Source organism: Cervus elaphus, chromosome 12 (genome assembly GCF_910594005.1).
Source record: "Cervus elaphus chromosome 12, mCerEla1.1, whole genome shotgun sequence".
NCBI lineage: Eukaryota > Metazoa > Chordata > Mammalia > Artiodactyla > Cervidae > Cervus > Cervus elaphus.
In genome coordinates, this window is record NC_057826.1 from 77,603,721 (window position 1) to 77,629,959 (window position 26,239).

Genomic DNA, 26,239 nt, shown 5'->3' on the forward strand with positions numbered 1-26,239 from the left:
ATTCATTTAGCAAATATCTCCTTCACAGCACAAGCCCTGGAGATAGGCTACAGCAAATACGATGCTGTGAGTTGGGAAAGCACGGCCTTCTCCAGGGGGTGACTGCTGTGTCTTCGTTTACATCCTTCTGTGTAAACTGCAGCAGGGCTCCTGATCTGCATGAAGACCAGGGAACTTTTAAAGCATCCCCAAGTGCTGCTCTAGACCCCTTGCTCTTCTAGGGTGGGAGTGGAGCCTTCACCAACATAGCATTGCTAGATTCGTCTTCATTTGGAGGTTCAAATCCAACATGCCTGAGAAGGAAAAGTTATCCCACTGATGTGCATTTCAAAGAACTTTGTTAACTCATGGGCTTTTCCTTTTCCATTGCATCCTAAACCTGCTTCTCTTTCTGTTTCTATATATAAAGTAATTCAGATTCAGATTTACTTTTGACTTTAAAGAAGTTTTGAGATTTCTACTGTTTGTATAATTACATGACAACACTTCAAAGACATTAAGGATCCTATAGTGGGTTGGAGGGCGGGTCCCGAAAGATACATTCACATCCTAACCCACAGAAACTGTGAATGTGAACTTATTTAACAAAGAACCTTTTCAAATGGAATTAAGCAAAGGATATCAAAATCCAATCGTACTGGATTATCTTGGTGGGGCCTCAATCCAGTGACAAGTGTCCTTTAAAGAGACACACAGGTGAGAAGGCCTCGTGAGGTCTTTTTAATGGAGGAGGAGGCTGGAGGTGTACAGTCACTAGCAAAGGAGCACCTGGAACCACCAGAAGCCAGAAGAGGCAGGAAGGAGTCTCTCCAGGAACATTTGGAAGCAATATGTTCCTGCTGACACCTTATCATCAGACTTCTGCCCTCCAGGTTGCAGGGAACCGATTCTTGTTTTTTGGAGCCATCAAATTTGTGATGATTTGTTATGGGAGAACTAGGACTACTGGGGCTAACACAGTTTTCAAAAGGTAGCATTTCTAAATAGCTGCAAGCAACTCCTGACTGTTTACATGCATGGAAGGGAACTTTTAAATTGCTCTTTGGGACATTTGTATTCAAATTCTCACATATGCAAACATATATATTTAATTATCATTCAGCAAATATTTGAGTAATCACTGTTTACCAGGTATTACTGGATCAGCAATTTTTGATCCAATCACAGAGGGGCAGCATCTGCAAACACAGACACTCCATGGGGAAGATGGGTGGATAATAAGGTGGTAAATCTGATTGGCTGTCTCAAATTGCAGTCACTCCTTTCTATTTTCTTTCCAACAGGCAGTATAGACCATATTTCTATAGGTCTGGAAGAAGCTGATACAAGGGAAACACTTTTAGGAGCAGGCAGAAGCAGCAACTCTTTCTGAAGAGGAAGAAAAGGGAGATGCTACTGTTAGCACTAGGGTTGATCTTATGGATGCAAATATCATGTGAGTTTGGGGTTACCCTGATTGTTCCCAGAAAATTCAGCACAGAGGAATCTTATCTGCAGGCAACTGTAGGAGTGGGATTTTCTGACTGAGAGCAGGATGTTGAGAAAAACATAAAAACTAAAATGTGGGAGGTAGAGGGAGTTGTTGAGAGAGACATGGAAAGAAGGAGAAAATACACAAGAAGAATGAGAGAGACCATGACAGCTGAGAGAATAAACATCTAATCAGACTTTCTCTGTTACTTCTCACTGCTTTTCTGAACAGAGATGAATGGACAACAGATAAAGCATTTTCCTGAATTCTTGCTTCTGCAAGAAGGAGAGAACTTCACCACATACTGCAATTCCTCAAGCACATTTTACAGTTTACAGTGGTATAAGCAGAGGCCTGGGGGAAGTCCTGTCCTCTTGATGATATTAGCTAAGGGTGGAGAAGTGAAGACGGAGCAGAGACGGACAGATCGGTGTGGAGAGTCCAGACAGCACAGCTCCCTTCACCTCGCGGCTGCCCAGCTCTCAGACGTAGGAACGTACTTCTGGGCAAGGGGACAGTGCTCTGGAAGCACCTACTGTCTGTCCCCAAACCTCACTGTGGGCTCCGGGGTCACTCCTCCTCATCTCTCCTCAGAGCAGGGGCCAGAGAAAGCTGAAGTCATGATGTCTATGAAGAAATTGAATTTTTAATAAAAAAAATCCCCAGACTCAGTGTCACTGAAGAATTCTGTCAAACATTGAATTATACACAATTTCTTGTAGAAAATAGAAAGAAAATAATTCTTCACTCATTTTATGAGGCTAATATTACCCTGATACCCAAATCAGACAAAGACCATTAAGAACCAAAAACTACAGGGAAATATGTTTTATCTTGAAGATAGACACAACATTTCTGAAAATATTTTAGCAAGTTAAATTCATTGATATATAAAATGAATAATATACTGAGCACAAATGTAATTTCTTTCAAGGGTGCAAGACACTTTAATATTGAAAATCAATGGATGAAATTCACCATGTTAACACGGTAGAAAAGAAAAATCATATCATCATATTAACCTAGTCAGAAAAAAAGGATTTGCAAAAATTCAGTAGTCAGTTATGTTGAAAACTCTGAGCAACACAAGAATAGTGGGGAATTTCCTCAATAACTAATGATATTCTTACTAGTAAAAGACTATGATTTTCTCTAATAAAGAGAACAAAACCAGACAGAGTGTCCATTCTTGTCACTCCTTCTGTACAGTGCTAGATGTTGGAGCCAGTGCAATAAAGAAAGTAGATGTAACAATCTTATAGAGTTGAAAGAAAAAGTGAAACTGCCACTATTTGCTGGTAACATGATCATCTATGTAGAAAATCCAAAGAATACACCCCTAAAATTATATTAGGGAAATCCAAATTAAAATTACAAAGAGAAACCACTTCACATCTATCACAAGGGCCAAAATTAAAATTACTGACAATATCAAGTTCTGGCAAGGAAGCAGAGAAGTTGGATCACTCATTCATTGTTGGTGGGTGAACGGCCCAGTCATTCTAGAAAATAATCCACGAGTTTCACATAAACTTAAATATTCACTTACTGAACAACCCAGAAATCACACTCCTGGGTATTTCTGCTTGAGAAATGAAAACTTTATGTTCACACAAAAATATGTACATTAGTACTGGAAATTAACCAGTGATCTTCACTGAATGAACAGATAAATATTCTGTAGTGCATTCACACAATGAAATATTATTTATACATCTTTCTCAACTTCAATAGGGTCATTTTGCAATAAATCATTTTAAGTTGAAACAATAGTAAGTCAAAAGTTCATTTAATATGGGAAGGAAACCTAAAAAAGAGTGGAGATAAATGTATGCATGTATAACTGATTCTCTTTGCTATACTGCAGGAACTGACATTGTAAAGAAACTTTACTTCAATAAAAATAAAATTAAAAAATAAAAGAAAATTCATCTAGTATTTTTAACCTAGCTTCCCTTGAAAATGAAAGTCACTCAGTCGTGTCTGACTCTCTGTGACCCCGTGGACTGTCCATGGAATTCTCCAGGCCAGACTACTGGAGTGGGCACCCTTTCCCTTCTCCAGGTCATCTTCCCAATCCAGGGATCAAACACAGATCTCCTGCATTGCAGGCGGATTCTTTACCAGCTGAGTCACAAGGGAAATCCAAGAATACTGGAATGGGTAGCCTATCCCTTCTCCAGAGAAACTTTCCAACCCAGGAATCAAACCAGGGTCTCCTGCATTGCAGCAAATTCTTTACCAACTCAGCTATCAGGGAAGCATAGCTTCCCTTAAATGTAGCCAACAATTACATTAGCCTAAAGTTGGAAAAAATTGTCTCACACAGTCTATTTTATACTAAAATGATGAAAATCTTATGAATGTGTTGAGTACTGTAGTGAAAGTGAAAATCAAAATGGTTATATAGGTATGAAATGGCTGTAAATGTGTCAGTTGTTTAAACTCATGATTTTGAGGCTGGCCAGGAGCTCAGCTCACTGCTGCTGCCCAGAATCACCAGGAAATATCATACTGCATGTTGCTAGCCCAGGAAAAGATAAAATTTCCATATTCCAGGTATGGCTTCTACTGAATGCATACCACTTTCTCACTACTGTAAAGTCAAAAATCTTAAATTGAATTATCCTAATTAAGTTGGGGACAGTCTGTAGTGATTAAAAGGAAAAGATTATTGACATATGCAATAGTCTAGATGGATCTCAGGATGTTATGCTGAGTAAAAAATAATCAATCTCAGAGACTACATGGTGTATGGTTACACTTACTGGATTATTATGATTGTATAAATAGTGTGATTCTACTTACACAACATTCTCAACAGGACAAAATACAGAGATGAAAGGAGATCAGTAGTGACCTGGACTGTAAAGAATTGCAGGCCTCGGGAGTGAGTGCAAAGAGGGTTTCTTTAGAGAGATGGAAAAATTCTATGTTGTGATTTTAATGGTGGTAACAGGAGCCTATATATGTGATAAAGTTTCACAGAGCTATGCATCAAAACCAGAGTGCATATAAAACTGAGGTATCAGATCACGATTTGTATTTTAATAAAAGTTTAGCAATATCAATTTCCTGGTATGTATATGTAATTATTATATTAGCATATATATTTTAGAATATCAAGCTGCTCCCCAGGCTGTTGTGGGCCTTTGTGGTCTCTTCTGCCTAGTTACAAATAATTGGAAATCAAGGCATCAGCAGTTTTCAAGGGTTGCAGTGGTGGGGATGGTTGGCAAAACAACCTAAAGTTCTTTAGGGTGATAGAATGGTTCTGTATCTTAATTTTAGTGGTAGTAATAAGAATTTACAGATGTGATCAATTTCACAACTATGCATAAGAAAGTGGATATAAAAACATGTGATAAATATAATATTTTGATACATATATGTATTATCTTGGTGTTCCCCAGACTGCTCTGGGCATGTGTGGTCTCCCCTGCTTCCTTGTAAATAATTAGAAACCAGGACATCAGATGCCTGTCACTCAGAGTTCAAATGGGACAGAAGAAGAGATGGGTCAACCTCATATAAACTCTCCTCCCTGCATCACTCATTAATGAGTTCTTTTGACCTTAAATTCTAAGAACTGGCACTGTTTTGGAGACTGTGTCTATACTTCCTTTTCTACTTGTTTGTTTGCTTTTGGTTCTTTTAAATTAATTCATCTATTAAAATGATGAAACCAAGTGGAAGACTGAGAGATACATACTTCATGATCATGTACAGTATACAAAACTTCAATCATCAACTTCTGTGGTATTGACATATACTAAGTGTTTGAACAGGACTGGAAAAGGTCAGTTTTCATTCCAGTCCCAAGAAGGGCAATGCCAAAGATTGTTCAAATTATTATGCAGTTGTGCTCATTTCACATGCTAGTAAGATTATGCTTAAAATCCTTCAACCAGCCTTCAGCAGGATGGGAACCAAGAACTTCCAGATGTACAAACTGGGTTTCAAGGAGGCAGAGGAGCCAGAGATCAAATTGCCAACATTCATGGGATCATGGAGAAAGCAAAGGAATTCCAGAACAACATCTACTTCTGTTTCATTGACTACACTAAAAACTTTGTGTGGATAATAACAAACTGGAAAAATCTTAAGGAGATGAAAATACCAACCCACCTTACTTGTCTCCTGAGAAACCTGTATGCAGGTCAAGAGTAAGAGTTAGAACCAGACATGGAACAACCAACTGATTCCAAATTGGAAAAGGAGTACGTCAAGGCTGTATTGCCAGTCCTCTTATTTAACTTATATGCAGAGTATAACATGCGAAATGCCTGGCTGGATGAATCACAAGCTGGAATCAAGATTGCTGGGAGAAATATAAAAAACCTCAGATATACAGATGTTACCACTCTAATGGGAGAAAGTGAAGCGGAACTTAAGGGCCTCTTGATGAGTGTGAAAGAGAAGAGTGAAAAAACTGGCTTGAAACTCAACATTTAAAAATCTAAGATCATGGCATCTGGTCCCATCACTTTGTGGCAAATAGAAGGGGAAAAAGTAGAAGTAGTGACAGATTTAATTTTCATGGGCTCCAAAATCCCTATGGATGGTGACTGAAGCCATGAAATTAAAAGATGCTTGCTCCTTGGAAGAGAAGATATGACAAACCTGCGGGTGAGCTAAGTTGCTTCAGTCGTGTCCGGCTCTGCATCCCTGTGAACCATAGCCCTCCAAGTGCCTCTGTTCATGAGATTTCTCAGGGAAGAATATGGAGTGGGTTGCCATGCCCTCCTCCAGGTGATCTTCCTGACCCAGGGATCAAACCCACATCTCTTATGTCTCCTGCATTTGCAGGCGGGTTCTTAAACACCTGTGCCTCCTGGGAAGCTTAAGATGGCATATTAAAAAGCAGACACATCACTTTGCCGACAAAAGTCTGTATCATCAAAGCTATGGTTTTTCCAATTGTCATGTGTGGTGTGAGAGTTGGACCATAAATAAGGTTGAATGCTGAACAAGTGATGCTTTTGAATTGTGGTGCTGGAGTAAGCTCTTGAGAGTCCCTTGGACTGCAAGGAGAATAAACCAGTCAGTCCTAATTGAAATCCATTTTGAATATTCACCTGAAGGACTGATGCTGAAGCTGAAGCTCCAATACTTTGGCCACCTGATGTGAAGATCTGACTCTTTGGAAAAACCCTGATGCTGGGAAAGACTGAAGTCTAAAGGAGAAAGGAGCAGTGGAGGATGAGGTGGATAGATAGCATCATTGACTCAGTGGACATGAATTAGAGCAACTTTGGGAGATATCGAAGTACAGTGTAGCCTGGGGTGCTGCAGTCCATGGGGTCACAAAGTTTGGTTGTGATTTAGTGACTGAACAAAAACAAAAAAGTGTTTAAAATGTGTAGATACCAAGTTTTGTAGGAGAACATTACAGCATTATGTCACAGAAAGATCTGGTGTACTTATTTTGAATTTATTTTACAAACAGAAAAATAATAAGCCACTAACAAGGGAGACTGAACTCATTGGACCAATGACATAGAAAATGTGACATCAGGACAATTCCAGGACACATGGTCTAATAAATGCAATTCTGCTTGGGGAGGGGACAGGACCGAATATCCTGGTCTTCCTCAAAGTCTAATAAATAAGACTCAATTCCAAATTTCAAAAGAACATTTTATTCCTGTATAATTTCATTCAAAATTTAAAACTGAATAGACTCTGAAAGTCAGATGGACTGATTATTTTTTGTCATTTTATGGTGAAGTAATTTTATTTATTGAAAAACCTAAATAGAGTCACAAAACTCAATACAAAGACAGAGATACATTAATGATTTTGAATGAAATTTCCATTCACCAAGAAGCCTAAGATCTGCAAGTTTTTAAAAGAGTCATTAGGTTCTGGATGGAGAAAAGTATAGGCTAAATGAATGACCTGTTAGTAGATTACCGAAAGTTTCATAGGCTATAGTAAATTGTATCTTAAACAGGATGGCAAAACTATTTTGCTGAATAATTATCAGCATATGTCAACTTGTCTAATATTCAGTTCTCCTCAGCTCAAATTTTAATACTGATTGCTTTTTTCATGTCTTCTTTCAGGATCTGCCTAATTTAACAACCTGGAAAAGACAATCAGACAAAGTAAAGGTCTGTGGTGAGCCAGACTTTTTCCCATGCATGCACAGACCACGTGGTCTATGAACATGACAAACCTCACTTCCTGTTGGGGGGAGTTACACAGGTACCGGGTAGTATGTATATGTGCTGCCAGGCACTCAAAGACACTGAACTCTCAGCTTGAGGCAGAACTGAGCACATTTGTGTAGGGGAATCCATGCCTCATGCCGCTCTCCAGTCTGCTCTGGGTGTTCCTGGCCTTCACCTTCTCTGGTAGGGATGCTGTCAAACGTGGGTGAGGGTGTTTAGGGTGAAAGGACTGCACACAGGCACGTGATGCTTCACAGGGACTTGGGGAAGAAAGGAAAGATGGAGAAAAGCAAGAATCTTATGATTTCAATTTTTAGTCTTTGGGTCCTAAATAACTCCTACACTATTTTATCCACTGCTTCATCTTTGTTTTCTTATTTTTTCCCCACAGGATCTGCTGTGGCCCAGAAAGTTACTCAATACCAGCCAGATGTATCCAGACAAGTGGGGCAGTCAGTCACCCTGAATTGTCGGTATGAAACAAGTTGGAGCTATTACAACCTTTTTTGGTACAAACAACTTCCCAGTGGACAGATGACTTACCTTCTTCATCAGTATTCAGAAAGCAGTAATGCAAGGAACGGCCGCTACTCTGTAAACTTTAAGAAAGCAGACAAATCCATCAGCCTCACCATTTCAGCCTTACAACTGGAAGACTCTGCAAAGTACTTCTGTGCTCTCCATGAGCTCACAGTGCTTGAAGTAATAGGAAAAGCTGTACAAAAACCCCGGAGCTTAGTAAGAGAGAGCCCCCCTGCTGCAAGACCCCAGCTGAAATGCACACCCACAGACCCCAGACAAGAAATGATAGTCATGTGGTTATTTAAGTTGTGGTCTGGATCAGAAGATTTAGTTCTAGTTAAAGGCACCTTCTACGTTATTTGGAAACAGGTGTCCAGAGTAACTTTCTATTAATATATTTGCTTGAATTTTTGACTTTAAATCAACTGTACAGAACATGTGTAAAGTTGTCTAAATTTGAAAACTTGGCCCATAATACTTTAAACTGGCAGTTTTACTTCATCACAAACCTGGGTCTAGTTGTGTGGAATCACCATCAAAACCATTTCCTTAGTCACTCCCTCTTAGGCTTTGTGTCAGGGCACAATCAGAAAAGCAGACCATGGGTGATGTAGAATAAGAGATGAGTTCTAGGGATTAGAACTCAGGCAATGGCTAGAGCTGGTGGACGAGTCTGTACAAAGCTGTTATCTTCATATCTGCTGTTGAGCCTGAATTCACTTTAAGTCAGCTCAGAGTAACATTGATGCTTTTGAACTGTGGTATTGGAGAAGACTCTTGAGAGTCCCTTGGACTGCAAGGAGATTCAACCAGTCCATCCCAAAGGAAATCAGTCCTGAATAGTCATTGGAAGGACTGATGCTGAAGCTGAAATTCCAATACTTTGGCCACATAATGCGAAGATCTGACTCATTGGAAAAGACCGTGAAGCTGGGAAAGGTTGAAGGTGGGAGGAGAAGGGGATGAAAGAGGATGAGATGGTTGGATGGCATCACTGACTCAATGGACATGAGTTTGAGTAAGCTCCGGGAGTTGGTGTTGGACAGGAAAGCCTGGCATACTGCAGTCCATGGGGTCGCAAAGAGTCAGACACAACTGAGCAACTGAACTGAACAAAACTGAACTGAGGTTAACATTTGTAAAGCAAAGTCTGATGGGGACAAAAGCATGGACAAACTTGGACAAACAAAGTCATACTTGAACTATGAGGACAACTGGAACCCACAAAGACTTGTCTGTCCCTCACCTCCTTCAGTCTCACAATAGTGGGCGACTTTGAAGAGAAGTGGGTATCATTTGCTATCTTGCTACATGCATACTTGGCCCAAGACAAAGAATATGAGGAGGACATCTAACGGGAAGTGGAGGAGTTGTGAGTCAACAATAAGTTGAGCTAGTTCAGCAGCAGCAATGCGTAGAAAAAGCATTTGCCAAAATCCAACAGTCAGCCATGGTGAAAACTCTAAGAAACACAGGAATAATGGAGAAGTTCCTCAATAGCTCTTAGCATGTTTACTGGTAAAATATTATACTTTTCCCTAAGGAAGGGAACAAAGGGAGAATATCCGCTTTAATCACTCTCCTTCAGCACAGTGCTGGACGGTGTAGCCAGAGCAATAAAGCAAATAAATATATAAACAATCTTTTAAGCCAGAAAGGCAGTCAAATTACCACTATTTTCTACCTACATAGAAAATCCCAAAGAATATACCCTCCAAAACTCCTACAACTATTAAGTGGGTTCAGAAGGTCTCAGGATATATAAGGTAAACACACAAAATAAAATGCATTTTTATATACTATCAGTAAACATGTGGATGCCTAAATTAAAAACATAATACTGTTTACAATGGCTCAAGAAAGACCCTAAATCCTTAGGCATAAATCTAAGAAAATAAGTACAGAAATTATACACAGAAAGCTACAAAACACTGGTACTTCCAAAAATAAAAATAGCCAATTATTCTAGCTATTATCCTAGAAGGACCAACTTTCCCCCAGTGGAGCTGCATAAGCACCTTTAGAGAAAATAAATTGATGGCACATGTATTATGGCACATCTTTTTGGACTTGATTTTGTTTATAAATTTCTTTATTTTATCTTCATATCAACAGACCATTCTATTTTAATTACTGGGGCTTCATACATGTTTTGAAACCTGGAAATGCAAGTCATGTTTTCCTTGTCTTATTCAAGGCTTATTCTGGGTCTTTGCACTTTCACGTAAATTATAGAACAGCCTCTAACACAAGAGACTGAGGTAAGTTGATTGGGATTGTGTTGAATTTATGAATTCATTTAGGACAATTGACATGTTAACCTATGGAGTCCTTAGATCCATAACCTCTTTATTTATGTCCTCTCTAATTTCTTTCATTCATTTAGGTCCTCTCTAATTTCTTTCGTTAGTGTTAAGATTTTTGTAGAGGACTTGTATTGTTGCTGTTGTTTAGTCTCCGTCGTGTCCAACTCTTCGCGACCCCGTGGACTGTAGCCCGCCAGGCTCCTCTGTCCACGGGATTTCCCAGGCAAGAATACTGGAGTGGGTTGCCCCTCCCCTCTCCAGGGGATCTTCCCAAAGCAGGGGTATTTTCTACATGTACAAACGTATGATGTATAAATAAAAATAGTCCGCCTGGTTGGCAGGTGGACTCTTTACCACTGAGCCACCTGGGAAGCAAGGCTACTTATAACAATTTTATCTTTTATTTCATATAGCTTTTTTACCTTAATTGACCTAAATGCCCAGCATCAAATCCAGAGCTAGGACTAATTGGGTTAAGAAAATGCAAATACAGGGAATTAATTATGCCCTGAAATAGCCAGAACAGAGCTAGATACCTGTCAATATGAGAACAGATTTAGTTCAACAGCCAAATAAATGGTACCAACCTCTTGTTTGGGGTTTTGAAAACACTATTTCATTGAGCAGCCTTAGGAAATGGTCTTTCCTGACATTAGTGTCTGTAGGTGGCAAGGACTGGTCACCACTGAGTACCAGGCCATGATTTATGTTAGTTACCCCCAGACCTTAGAAGTGAGGACATTTCTCATCTCCCTAAAATGCTATGTGATTTTTATCCCTCAAATCAAAATTATTCTAGAGTTACTGGAGAGGAATCAAGAGGTCTTGCATACCTTATATTACATTAGTTCCCCAGCATCTGATAAATGACATTTTAATTGCATTTTCTAATGCTTTTGCTAGAATCTAGAAATAAAATTGATTTTTGTGTTTCGTGACTGTATCAATGCACTAATAGGTTCTAGTTCTCAAACAGCTTGTTTAGAGGTACTTTGTATTTTCTACATGTATAAACTTATGATCTATAAATTAAAATAGTTTTGCTTCTCCTTTTATTTTTTAATTTTTTGCTTCTCCTTCTAAAACTTAATATATCTTATTTCCTTTCCTGGTTTGACCCCAGGCCCTCCATTAGGACAGTGAATAGAAGCAGTGAATAGAAGTACCTGTCTTGTTTGTGATCCTGTAGGGAATAATATTGACTTTGATGTTTTCACTGATACCCTTTATTAGATTTGGGAATGTCTCTTTTATTTTTGGATTGTTGGGAGTATTCATCATGCAGAGACATTAGCCTTTCATCAAATTCTTTTGATTTTTTAAAATTAAATTAAGTACATTATTTTGGTTTTCATCAAGCAAAGAAAGATAACTTCATCTCATATGGTCAAGATATAATCTTCTAAAATTAAAAATTCCAAGAAGAGCCAATAGGCTAAAAAAACCTTATTTTTAGATTCTCCATATTTTGGTTTTCATTTTTTTGGTTTTCAGCATTATTTAAAATGCCACTTTGAAGTGTGTCGTCAAATCTTCTAAAAAATAAAGTCAAAGAAACCAAGAAGCAAAAGCATTTTCCTTTTTTCTGCCTTTTGGTAATATAATAAAATAATATATTCCTACATAGTTTAAATGAATTCATTTTTAGTTGTTCCTATATTTTCAGTAGTAGTGGGTGTTGACTTGTGTGTGTGTGATCCACCATAGAATGGACTACCAAAGAATATTTATGAATATTTGTTAAATATTTATATGGGAATAATAATAATTATACCCATATCAGTTTAATTTTCCTCCATCCTAGACTTGGGATGTTTGTTATCTGTTCTTGAATTTTGTCCATGAATATGACCCTCTATTTATCCTGTTGGAGTCTTTTGTTTAACTTGACTTCCATAGTATTGAAAGATTGCTTTTAGAATAATTTCAAGAATTGTTCAGTATAACTTCTTTCACTAAGTTCATGAATAACAACTCATCTACTCATTCAGAAAACAGATAACTCTTGAGTGCTTTATCTGTACCAACCTCTCTATAAACACTGAATAACCTTTCAATATGGGAAGACAACAGACAAAAGGAAAACTACAAAGAAGCCAGCAAGTGAGGATCATAATGGGGGTGTGACAAAGAAAGGAGCCAGAAAGAATGAAAACAATTTGTGGAGTGGCATAGAACTATGAAAACATAGAAAACACAGATGAATACAGAGGTCATACAACTAAGATGTGTGTATCTCAGTCATGTCCAACTCTTGGGACACCATGGACTATAGGCCACCAGACTCTTCTGTTCCTGGATTTACCCAGGCAAGAACTGGAGTGGGTTCAGTTCAGTTCAGTTCAGTCACTCAGTCATGTCCAACTCTTTGCGACCCCATGAACTGCAGCATGCCAGGCCGCCCTGTCCAACACCAACTACCAGAGTCTAGCCAAACCCATGGCCATTGTGTCGGTGATGCCATCCAACCATCTCATCCTCTGTGGTCCCCTTCTCCTCCTGCCCTCAATCTTTCCCAGCATCAGGGTCTTTCCCAATGAGTCAGCTCTTCACATCAGGTGGCCAAAGTATTGGAGTTTCAACTTCAGCATCAGTCCTTCCAATAAACACCCAGGACTGATCTCCTTTAGGATGGGCTGGCTGGATCTCCTTGCAGTCCAAGGGACTCTCAAGAGTCTTCTCCAACGCCACAGATCAAAAGCATCAATTCTTCGGCGCTCAGCTTTCTTTATAGTCCAACTCTCACGTCCATACATGACCACTGGAAAAACCATAGCCTTGACTAGACGGACCTTTGTTGGCAAAGTAATGTCTCTGCTTTTTAATATGCTGTCTAGGTTGGTCATAACTTTCCTTCCAAGGAGTAAGCGTCTTTAATTTCATGGCTGCAATCACCATCTGCAGTGATTTTGGAGCCCAGAAAGTCAGCCACTGTTTCCACTGTTTCTCCATCTATTTGCCATGAAGTGATGGGACCAGAATCCATGATCTTAGTTTTCTGAATGTTGAGCTTTAAGCCAACTTTTTCACTCTCCTCTTTCACTTTCATCAAGAGGCTCTTTAGTTCTTCACTTTTTGCCACAAGGGTAGTGTCATCTGCATGTCTGAGGTTATTGATATTTCTCCCAGCAATCCTGATTCCAGCTTGTGCTTCCTCCACCCAGCGTTTCTCATGATGTACTCTGCATATAAGTTAAATAAGCAGGGTGACAATATACAGCCTGACATACTCTTTTTCCTATTTGGGACCAGTCTGTTGTTCCATATCCAGTTCTAACTATTGCTTCCTGGCTTGCATACAGGTTTCTCAAGAGGCAGGTCAGGTGGTCTGGTATTCCCATCTCTTTCAGAATTTTCCATAGTTTATTGTGATCCACAGTCAAAGGCTTTGGCATAGTCAATAAAGCAGACATAGATGTTTTTCTGGAACTCTCTTGCTTTTTTGATGACCTAATCAAATCCCTTATGACTATACAGTGGAAGTGAGAAATAGATTTAAGGGACTAGATCTGATAGACAGAGTGTCTGATGAACTATGGACGGAGGTTTGTGAAGTTGTACACGAGACAGGGATCAAGACCATTCCCAAGAAAAAGAAATGCAAAAAAGCAAAATGGCTGTCTGAAGAGGCCTTACAAATAGCTATGAAAAGAAGGCAAAAGGCAAATGAGAAAAGGAAAGATATTCCCATTTGAATGCAAAGTTCCAAAGAATAGCAAGGAGAAATAAGAAATCACTCCTCAGAGATCAATGCAAAGAAATAGAGGAAAACAATAGAATGGGAAAGACTAGAGATCTTTTCAAGAAAATTAGAGATACCAAGAGAACATTTCATGCAAAGTTGGGCTCAATAAAGGACAAAAATTGTATGGACCTAACAGAAGCAGAAGAGATTAAGAAGAGGTGGCAAGAATACACAGAAGGACTATACAAAAAAGATCGTCACCACCCAGATAGCCACAAAGGTGTGATCACTCACACTCACATAGAGCCGGACATCCTGGAATGTGAAGTCAGGTGGGCCTTAAGAAGCATCACTACAAACAAAGCTAGTGAAGGTGATGGAATTCCAGTTGAGCTATTTCAAAGCCTTAAAGATGATGCTGTGAAAGTGCTGCACTCAATATGCCAGCAAATTTGGAAAACTCAGCAGTGGCCACAGGACTGGAAAAGGTCAGTTTTCATTCCAATCCCAAAGAAAGGCAATGCCAAAGAATGCTCAAACTACCGCACAATTGCACTCATCTCACACACTAGTAAAGTAATGCTCAAAATTCTCCAAGCCAGGCCTCAGCAATATGTGAACCATGAACTTCCAGATGTTCAAGCTGGTTTTAGAAAAGGCAGAGGAACCAGAAATCAAATTGCCAACATCTACTGGATCATTGAAAAAACTGAAATGTGTAGCGATTTCCTTTTCAGGCGACAAATCCTGATCCGGGTATCGAACCCCCATTGCCTACACTGCAGATGGACTCTTTACAGACTGATCCACCAGGGATATTTACCTTTGTATCTGAGGAACCTTTGAAAAGGTTGACATCCGGTGGGAGTTTAGCTCTGCAGTTCATCTATTCAGTCACTAGAGGGGGCTGCATCATTTGGAAACAGCCGTCCTTTCTGGCAATAAAGAAAAGGAAGTTTATGTTTTCCATCGATGTTCCACAGAAAAGTAAAAAAAAAAAAAAAAAGACAGATTTTCATCATCTTTAGACAACTTGATTTTATAATCCTTTGTTGAGTGCATGTGGTCAAGGATTCAGGGAATCATAGCCTTATAGCCTAAACCATTTCCATGTACCTCCCTAAACACTGCTTTTCCGTTTCCCACCCCTGGTTAACCCTTCCCTTCCCTATTCCTTATGTTCTTTTCTCTTCACTTCTCTTTCTCTGCCAGGATCATCCACCTCCACCCTTCTCCACCCCGGAGAGTTTGCTCTCCCTTCCGTCTTTTCTCTCTGTATCAGCATCCTTGGTGCGGAGCACCTACGCACACGGGCACAGAGGACATAAGGATTCAAGACCATTGTTCAAGGAGGACGAGGAGAATACCATCTGTGTCATCAGTTACTATATCAAGAACAGATGCACTAGAAATGTCTGCCGAGATGGAGACAGATGCAGGATGCCAAGGACCTTTTCAGGACGCTGAGCCCCAATGTCCGAGCTCAAGACGTTTAGTTTTTTGTCCCAATGCTCATAATATTTCCTGTCCCTCAGAGCAATCACAGCCTACGTTGAAATCTTACATACATTTCCTAGAACGCGGATGGGAATTTTATCTCTTTACAATTCAGAGCTCAGTACAGTTTTCTGGGATTGAACAATGTTTTCCACAAGCTTCATGGAACATCAGAAAATTTCTTTGAAGAAGAAATGATAGAACAATGGTTCTGGATAGACACACCATCGTGAACAGTGTTCCTTTTCCAGAGCCAGACTTTAAACTTCACAAGGGATAGCAGTCGGCACCCTGTGAGGTGGCGAAGTCTCTCCTTCTTTGGGGGATGTGACTAAAACAGGGCAGGAAGACCTAGACGAGGAACTGCTTGATCACTGGCTGACAGATCCTGGCAACAACACACTGCAACAGACACCTGCACTGGTTGTAGGTCTCTACCAGCAGCAGTTGTTTCTGTTCTCTGGAGACAAGCCCAGGAGCAGACACAAGTGTGAGCTCTGAGCCCACAATCCTGGTTTGTCCTTGAAATATGAGGCTGGTGATTGGAGTAACTGTTTTTCTGACCTTGGGTAAGTGTTCTGTGTCTGCAAGGGATGACTTTGAGGCCAAGGGAGCATTTGCTCTCTACTCCTCTCCCTGTGTTTTATTCAGCATTATAGCAATGGAATTGAGAACAGATCTATGCATTTGCTAGGGAGTACAAACTTCTACATGACAGGTTAATTCATAGCCATGATCCGGAAGAGACCTTAGCAGTAAGCAGGTTGGAAGAAATCTCTGAGGTTACTGAGCCAAGGAACATGGGCTAAAGCCTATGAGTTCTCAGATTCTTGCCATGTGTCTTTGGTGCCTATATAATAAGCACCAATAATATTTCTCAGGACATAGATATAAACAATAGAGTAGGGGGTACGTCCAGACAGTTATGGGAATGTTGTGCCCTTCATCCACAGAATTACACTGATTTGTTATCAGGGGATAATTTTATTTTCTTGACCCTTTAGGGACTGTGATTAAGTTGGCGGCTAAGACCACCCAGCCCAGCTCCATGGATTGTGCTGAAGGAGAAGATGTAAATCTGCCTTGTAACCACTCTACCATTGGTGGAAATGACTATATACATTGGTATCATCAAAATCCCAATCAGAGTCCACAGTATGTCATTCGTAGCTTACAAGGCACAGTGAACAGCAGCCTGGCCTCTCTGACCATAGCTTCAGACAGAAAGTCCAGCACCTTGGTCCTGCCCCAGGTCACCCTGAGAGACACCGCTGTGTACTACTGCGTCCTGAGAGGGGCACACGGGGACAGATGGGGCTGCACCTGTGCAGTATCTCTGATGGGAAGAAGGGGGGACACAGTGGGGGAGCAGTCACGAGAGCAAACCTGGAGTCATCTGGAAGGAGAGTCAGAGAGCCGTAAGAGATGAGCAAAATGAAGGGAAGGAGAAGGGGAGAAGATTGATAAAGAAAAGAAGAAAAAGAGGACAAGGAATAAGCACCTAGTTTACTGATGAATCTGAGAAAAATTTTGAGGATTGTCAGGATCATAATTTTAACATAGTGATAAAGTAAGAGGTGTTAATAATTTTTATGACTCTTTCTCATCTCAATAAAATGTTGGTTTCAGTGTTCTAGTCCCAACATAAGAAGTGGGAAACATATAAATAATTCTCCTTGTACCAGAGGCGTCTTCCATTAGGATCCAAGGGCAAGTTGAGACTCTGATATGTTATAGTTGTTCCACTTACCAGAAACAAACTACTCTCTCTCAGAAAGATTTAAAATTTTTTTTTGTTGCTAGTCTAAAACATTCATATTTCCCATGAAGTTTTTTGAAAGAAACAAAAATTAAGTGAATAATAATTTTTCACTTTCTAGGCAGGTCTGGAAACCCTGCCTCTATATGGAGTTTTCATCAATTTGATAATCCCTAAGCAGCACACGGGGGTTCCCCGGTGGCTCAGCAGTAAAGAATTTACCTGCAATGCAGGAGCTGCAAGAGACCCGGGTCCAATCCTTGGTTCAGGAAGATCCCTTGGAGGAGGGCATGGCAACCTATTCCAGTATTCTCCCCTGGAGAATCCCATGGACAGAGGAGCCTGGCGGACTACAGTCTTTAGAGTTGCAAAGAATCTGACATGACTGAAGCAACTTAGCATGCAGGCGTGCAAGCAGCACATGGGGCTTACCCTGGTGGCTCAGTGGTAAAGAACCTGCCTGCCAATGCAAGGGACACAGGTTCAATCCCTGGTTGGAGAACTAAGATCCCGCATGCCTTGGAGCAACTAGGCCTATGTGCTGCTACTACTGAAGCATCCTTGAACTGTCCATCAGAACGTTAGTGTCTTCAGATGACTTCACTTTCACTGCAGTGAAAATATACAAGTCCTCATCTTCCATCCCTTTTACCCCCAAATCTACTGACAGAGAATCGATATTATTTACAGAGTCTGAGATAAGAGCACAAACTAAAATTATCTTTATATGGTTTCAAAAGCACTTATTTTTCTCTAAAATGGCCTACTAAAATTAAAAAGCAGAATATAAAACTAGTGATAAACAGTTTAAAAATGTATTTACAATAGAAATTTTAAAAAATAATTTATTTTAAAATTATAGCTGTTTTATCAAAATAAAACTATTACAATTCAATTTTCAATGTCTAGCTGGTGGTAAAGATAACACATATTGCTCTCAATGCAGGCTTAGTCTAAAATAAATATATATATAACTTTTAAAGTCATCAGTACCATTTTTATAGAATCCATATATATGCATTAATATACAATTTTTTTGTCTCTTTCTGACTTACCTCACTCTGTTTCACATGCTCTAGGCTCATCCACCTCACTAGGACTGTCTCATATGTGTTTTTTGATGGCTGAGAAATATTTCATTGTATATAAGTACGACAACTTCTTTATCTGTTCATCTGTTGATGGACCCTATTTGTAGGGCAAAAATAGAGGCGCAGACATAGAGAACAAACTTTGGACACAGTAGGAGAAGGAGAGAGCGGGAAAAATTGAGAGAGTAGCACTGAAACATATGCATTACCATATGTAAAATAGATAGCTAGTGGGAAGTTGCTGTGTGATGCAGGGAGCTCAACACGGTGGTCTGTGACAACCTAGAGGGGTTAGGGGAAGGTCAAGAGGGAGGGGACGTGTGTATACTTCTGGCTGATTCACATCCTTGTATGGCAAAGCCAACACAATATTGTACAGCAATTATCCTCCAATTAGAAATAAATTAATTTTTTAAAATAAATTTAAAAAATAATACTGGTTAATACAGCAAAGTGTTCCAGCCAATAGAAGCAACTTCTGATACTGTGCTGACTCATGAGCACCCTTCAGAACCACAAGTAAGTGCATAAGAGAAGCAAAAGCCGCATCCTCAGCACATCTGGGAAACAGTATTTCATTACGGAAGAATCTACTGAATCCATGCCATGTGAGAGGAAGACAGGGCTATACAGTTAACTTTTGCTTTCTTTTCCCTAAAATTCTCCCAAATTCCTAATCAGGGTCTGCCTTCTCCTAAATGTTCTCAGAAAGTATCCCTTAAGTCATAAAATAATGATCTTTCTATTTCCCACTCTCACTCCACCCCTGGCCAGCACATTCTGAGTTGGTTGCGGTGGAGGATGGGGCATCCTGTCAGCCTCACCTGAGCAGGATTTGTTGGGTGAGCTGATTGGCTGCAGGAGCAGGAACAACTTACGTCACTCCCTCCCTCAGGGTTTAGTTAAGTGTCTTGCAGTGAAAATGTCCCAACAAGAAGAGGAAGCATCATGAAGAGGCTAGCAGGCGCTGTGCCGCGGTTTCTGTTTGCCCAGGTTTGCTGTGAGTTGGGGCCGCCCCACAGGGAACCTGAAGGAGTGAGGCGCTGCTCTATTGTTGAGGGAGGGAGAGGAGCTGACAAGTCCTGCAGACTGTCTATCCTTATTATCTATGGTGATGGGGGAGCACTTTCAGGGTTTAGTAGGAGTTACAGTGACCCTCACCAGTGACTGTTTCTCTTTCCTCATCAGGTGTGCGAGGGGCTGATGTGGAGCAGAGTCCCCCAGCTCTGAGTCTCCAGGAGGGAGCCAGCTACACGCTTCAGTGTAATTTTTCCACTTTCCCACAGAGTGTGAATTGGTATCTTCAGAACCCTGGGGGCCACCTCATACAGCTGTTTTACATTCCTTCAGGGACAAAGCAGGAAGGAAGATTAAAGGCCACGACAGTCCCTGCAGAACGCCGCAGCTCACTGCACATTTCCTCTTCGCGGACCACAGACTCGGGCACTTACTTCTGTGCTGCGCAGCACGGTGCTCCCCAGGCACCTGCGGCCTCTACACGAACCCTCCTGGGGCTCAGCCCCTCCTCCAGCCTCAGTCACACCGTGAGGCCCCCACAGGGCATTTGCGGTGCTTCATGTTACTCACCTACATCAGGGCAGTTTTACCCACAGATACTTTTTGGCCCTACAGATTACGGAGTTTGGTCTTTATCTTCCCTTCTCAACATGTATCTCCTTCTGCGCTAGAAACTTCTGACTGGGAACTAGCAAAGTAGTTGACAAGAAGACAGAATTAAAATAAATATTTAACCACAGCTTCCCAGGTGGCTCAGTGGTAAAGAATTTGCCAACCAATGGAGGAGATGCAGAAGACATGGGTTTGATCCCTGGGTTGGCAAGATCCTCTGGAGTAGGAAATGGTAATCCACTCCGGTGTTCTTGGGAAACACTGGGAAATCTCATGGACAGAGGAGGCTGGCGGGCTCCAGTCCATGGGGTCTCAAAGAGTTGGACTGATTGAGTGACTAAGTACACATGCTGAACTCAAAAATGTTAAAAAGTGAAAGGAATTAAATGAAATCACTCCAATAAAGATATTATCCAGTTTGTGAGAGGGTGGGGCCTACTGAAAGAATTAAAGCAGATATGAACTTAGAGTTCTAGCTGGCTGAGAAGAGCAGAAAAGGAACTTGAGTTGTCACTGAGCACTGATGCCAGAAACAATGAACAAGATACTGGGAGCATCATTTTGATTCTGTGGCTTCAACTAGGCTATGACTTGTGAGGAGAAAATCTAGGAAATCTCATCAATTAGGCGGACTGAGAAAACTGGATTACGAACAAGCTCATACAGATAGAAACTCAAAGAAATAGGTGTCTGTGGATCTAACAACTTTTTATCTCTTTAAGTAGGGGTGAGTGGACAACAGAAGGAAAAAAATGATCAAGAGCAAGTGAAACAGAGCCCTCAATCTTTGACAGTCCAGGAAGGTGAGATTTAAATTCTGAACTGAAGTTATGAGATGCAGCTAAAATAATACATAAAAGGAAATTTATGCTTTTAAATGCTTATTTAACTAAAGAAAAAAGATTGAAAAACTATCATCTAGGCTTTCAGTGAAAGATGATAGAAAAGCAAATTAAACCCAATATAAACTGAAAGAAGTAAATAATAAACTGTTGGATTGGTGAAATACAAAGAAAGCTATAGGGGTAGCCAGGAAATACAAAGTTAATTTTGCTAAAATGGTCAATAAGTTTGAAATATTTCTATGTAGAATTATCAAGGGAAAAAAATAAAAAACACAAATTATAAATATAAGTAACTAAAAAGAAAGTTATTCTACAAGTTCTATAATGTTATAAGGGTAATAAAGGAATATAGTTAACAAGTTTAGGTCACTGAGTAAGTGTATAGAAGTAGATTTACACAAGTAAGGAAGATTTATTTTTTTGACAAAGTGCAAAGGCAATTCAATGGATGTAACACAGTCTTATGAGCAAATGATTTTGGGACAACTGGATATTCTTGGGAAATAATTAAAACTTGGCCTAAATATCACACCTTATACAAAAATTTGGGTACAGCCTCAAAATGAATCGTACATCCAAGTGTAAAATGTAAAATTACTCAATCTTTTAGGAAAAACATAAGAGAGTATCTTCATGACCTAGGGTTGAACAAAAGGAATTTTGACATGACACCAAAAGCACGATCCATAAAAAAACTTAGATTTCATCAAAATTAAGAATTTGCTCTGTGAAAGACACTGTTTGCTCTGTGAAAGACACTGTTAAGAGAAGGAGAAAGATAAACCACAGAAATGACAGGAAATACATTTTCATCAAAAGATTGTGTTCAGAATACAATGAACTCTCTAGACGCAGCAGGAAGAAAACAGTCCAGGTGAAAACTGGACAATAGATTTACACAGACACTTCACCAGAGAGCTATGTGGTAAGGAAATAGCATATAAAAAGATGGTCAGGCTAAGTCGAATATCTCTCTTATTAAATGTCACATTGCACTGGAAAATATGTGGGTTATTTTCAAGTGTCTTTTGATAATGATTTCTAGCATAATTCCACAGTGATTAGAAAATAGACTGTGGGATTTCAATATCTTTAGACCATGAAATTTTGCACCTTGTTTTATGTCCCTGGATATGTACCAGTGTCTCCTAGTTTATAGTCTATGGGACCTTGAATAGAATTTGCATCCTACTCTTGTGTGAAAATTGCATAAATCTTAATTAAGTTGATTCATAGTGCTTTTCAGGTCTACTGTACCCTCCTACTTTTCTGTATATCCATTCTATTAATTTTTGAGAGTTTGCCATTGAAACTCCAACCAAAAATTTTAATTTATTTACTTAAAAAATAGTTGTAATATGTAGTGGAACTGTAGTTTGTGCTTTGTTTTCTAAGTCTAATGTATACTTTCATCATTTAAAAAATAAAGAGAAAAAAAATGGTCAACATTATTAGTCATTAGGGAAATGCAAATTAAGGCACAAAGAGATACTACTTCACATCTACCATAAGGACTAAAATTTAAAATACTGGCAATATCGAGTTCTGGCAAAGATGCAGAGAAATTGGAGCACTCATACATTGCTGGTGGGTGAATGGTCCAGTCATTCTGGAAAAAAGTTCAGCCGTTCCACATAAACTTAAATATTCACTTACCTTACAACTCTGCAATCACACTCCTGAGTATTTATGCTTGAGAAATAAAAAAATTTATCTTTATACAAAAATCTGTACATTAATATTCATAGCAGCTATATTTGTGATGACCAAAAGCTGGAAACTAGTCAAGTATTCTTCCTTGGGTGAATAGATAAATAAATTCCCTGTAATACCTCTGTACAATGACATATTATTTATAGATTTTTTTCATCTTGTAATAGAGTTGTGTCTCAATAAACCATTTTCAGTTGAAAATAACAAAAATGCATTTAGTATACCTAATCCAGCCTACATTAAAGGTGCTCAACACTTACTTGAGCCTACTTACTTTTTTTTTTTTACTTTAGCCTACTTACTTTTTCTTTAGGTGGGAGAAATCATCTAATGCAAAGTCTATTTTATACTAACATGTTGAAAATCTCAAGTAATTTATTGAGTACTGTACTGAAAGTGGAAAATAGAATAGTTGTATGATTACAGAATGAAGGTAAGTGTGTCAGTTTTTTACCCTCATGATCTCAGGGTTGGCCAGGAGCTCAGCTTACTGCTGCTGCCCAGATCACCAAAGAATATATAGCAAATGTTACTAGCAAGGGCAAAGATCAAAGTTAAAATTTCAAAGTGTGGTTTCTACTGAATGTGCATCATTTTCTTACCACTGTAAAGTCAAAAATCCAAGGTCAAGACATCATAAGTTGGTGACAGTCTGTAGTGATTAAAAGAAACAGACTACTGATACATGCAATAGCTTAGATGGGGCTTCCGAGGTGGCTCAGTGGTAAGAATCTGCCTGCAATGCAGGAGGCAGGGGTTTGATCCCTGGGTGGGGAAGATCCCCTGGAGAAGGAAATGGCAACCTGCTCCAGTATTCTTCCCTGGAAAATTCCAAGGACAGAGGAGCCTTGAAGTCTACAGTTAGTGAGGTTGCAAAAGAGTGGGACATGACTTAGCAACTATAAAACAATAGCCTAAGTGGCTCTCAGGATGTTATGCTGAATGAAGAAATAGTCAATCTCAGAGGCTATTTGGTGTATGATTACACTTATTGGATTATTATGATTGTATACATACTGTGATTCTACTTAAACAACATTCTCAAAGAACAAAATTAGAGATGAAAAAGAGATCAGTAGTCAGGGTTAGAAAGAGCTGCAGGGATGGGGGGGGTGTGCAGAGGAGATTTCTTTAAGAGACAAAACAATTTTGTGTCATGATTTTAGTGGTGGTACAAGAACCAATACATGTGATAAAACTTCATGGACTGATGCATTGAAACCAAAGAATGTATGTAAAAACTGATGTATAAGGTTATGGTATTTTGATAAAATTTCATCAATACCAATTTCTTGATATATGTAATTATTATATTAGTATATATTTATATTTTATTATATCATGCTGCTTTGGAAGCTGCTTAGGTACAAATAATTTCAAGCCCAGGCATTCGTTGCCTGTCAGCACTCAGAAGTGAAATGAGAAAGAAGAGTAGATGTTTCAGATAAATACAAACTATCCTCCCTGCTTCAGTATTCATGAGTTATTTTGATCTTAAATTCCATGAAATGGCACTATTTTAGACCTTGTCTGTATTTTCTTTTCTACTTGTTTATTTGCCTTTGGTTCTTTTATATTAATTCATCTATTACAGCAATGAAAGCAAATGGAAGATTGACAGCTACATTCCACATGAACATGAAACAGTGTGGAGAACTTCAGTCACCAGCTTCTCTGGTGTTGACAGGTACTAAGTGTCTACAGTCTGTAAATATTAAGTTTTGTAGGAGTGCATTATAGCATTACACCAGAGAAAGATCTGGCATGCTTATCTTTATTTTACAAAGAGAAATAATAATGAGCAAATGACAAATGAGACTGAACACTCTGGACCAACGAGACAGAAAATGTAACATGAGAATGACTCTAGGACAGATGATCTAATAAGTACAATTCTACATTTAGAGGTAACAGGATTGAATAGCCTGATTGCACTCAAAGTTTAATACATAAGATTCAATATAAAATTTAAAAAGAATAATATTCCAATTATAATTTCATTTAAATATACACCACTGAATAGACTCTGAAATTCAGATGGGCTGATTTTTTAAAGTCATTTTATGTTAAAGTGATTTTATTTATTGAAAAATCAAAGTGGAGCCCTGGAACACAGTAAAAAAGAAAAAGAAAAAAAGACAGAGGTACATTAATTCTTTTGTATAAGATTGCTATTCACTCAGAAGTCCTAAGTTCTGTGAATGTTTTAAAATAGTCACTAGATTCTGGACAGAGAAAAGTAAGTATAAGCTAAATGAATGACAAATCAGTAGATTACAAGAATATCTCTTAGGCTAGACTAAATTATATCTTAAAGAGGATGACAAAATTATTTTACTGAATCAATGTATGTCAACTTTGGCTTCACAGCTGAATTCTACTAAAAATTTAAAGAGCTAACACCTATGCTACTCAAACTCTTCCAGAAATTTGCAGAGGAAGGTAAATTTCCAAACTCATTCCTTAAGGCCACCATCACCCTAATACCAAAACCAGACAAAGATTCCACAAAAAAGAAAACTACAGGCCATATCACTGATAAACATAGATGCAAAATTCCTTAAGAAAATTCTAGCAAACAGAATCCAATAACATATTAAACAGATCATGCATCATGACCAAATGGGCTTTATCCCAGGGATGCAAGGATTCTTTAATATCCACAAATCAATCAATGTGATACATCACATTAACAAATTAAAAGATAAAAGCCACATGATTATCTCAATAGATGCAGAGAAAGCCTTTTACAAAATTCAACACCCATTTATGATAAAAAAAAAAAAAACCCTCCAGAAAGCAGGAATAGAAGGAACATACCTCAACATAATAAAAGCCATATATGATCAACCCTCAGCAAACATTATCCTCAATGGTAAAAAATTGAAAGCATTTCCCCTAAAGTCAGGAGCAAGACAAGGGTGCACACTCTCACCACTACTATTCAACATAGTTTTGGAAGTTTTAGCCACAGCAATCAGAGAAGAAAAAGAAATAAAAGGAATCCAGATTGGAAAAGAAGAAGTAAAACTCTCACTGTTTCCAGATGACATGATCCTCTACATAGAAAACCTTAAAGAATCCACCAAAATTACTAGAGCTAAACAATGAATATAGTAAAGCGGCAGGATATAACATTAACACACAGGAATCCCTTGCATTCCTGTACACTAACAATGAGAAAACAGAAAGAGAAATTAAGGAAACAATTCCATTCACCATTGCAACGAAAAGAATAAAATACTTAGGAATATATCTACATAAAGAAACAAAAGACCTATATATAGAAAACTATAAAACACTGATGAAAGAAATCAAAGATGACTCAGATAGATGGAGAAATAAACCATGCTCATGGATCAGAAGAATCAATATAGTGAAAATGAGTGTACTACACAAAGCAATCTATAGATTCAAGGCACTCCCCATCAAGCTACCAATGGTATTTTTCAGAAAACTAGAACAAATAATTTCACAATTTGTACAGAAATACAAAAAACCTCGAATAGCCAAAACAATCTTGAGAAAGAAGAATGGAACTGGAG

At 38.9% G+C, this 26,239-nt stretch overlaps 3 gene segments (V, D, J or C); all 3 read left to right on the top strand.

The window, feature by feature from the left end:
• Positions 1–7,691: 7,691 nt before the first annotated feature.
• Positions 7,692–15,627, top strand: LOC122705833. The segment is given in 4 exon segments: positions 7,692–7,830; positions 8,039–8,340; positions 13,790–13,793; positions 15,443–15,627. Coding segments are annotated over 4 exon segments (540 nt in total).
• Positions 15,628–16,186: 559 nt separating this feature from the next.
• LOC122705834 lies at positions 16,187–17,086 on the top strand. The segment is given in 2 exon segments: positions 16,187–16,226; positions 16,662–17,086. Coding segments are annotated over 2 exon segments (465 nt in total).
• Positions 17,087–19,431: 2,345 nt separating this feature from the next.
• LOC122705835 lies at positions 19,432–20,195 on the top strand. The segment is given in 3 exon segments: positions 19,432–19,507; positions 19,696–19,770; positions 19,858–20,195. Coding segments are annotated over 3 exon segments (465 nt in total).
• The last annotated feature ends 6,044 nt before the right edge of the window (positions 20,196–26,239 follow it).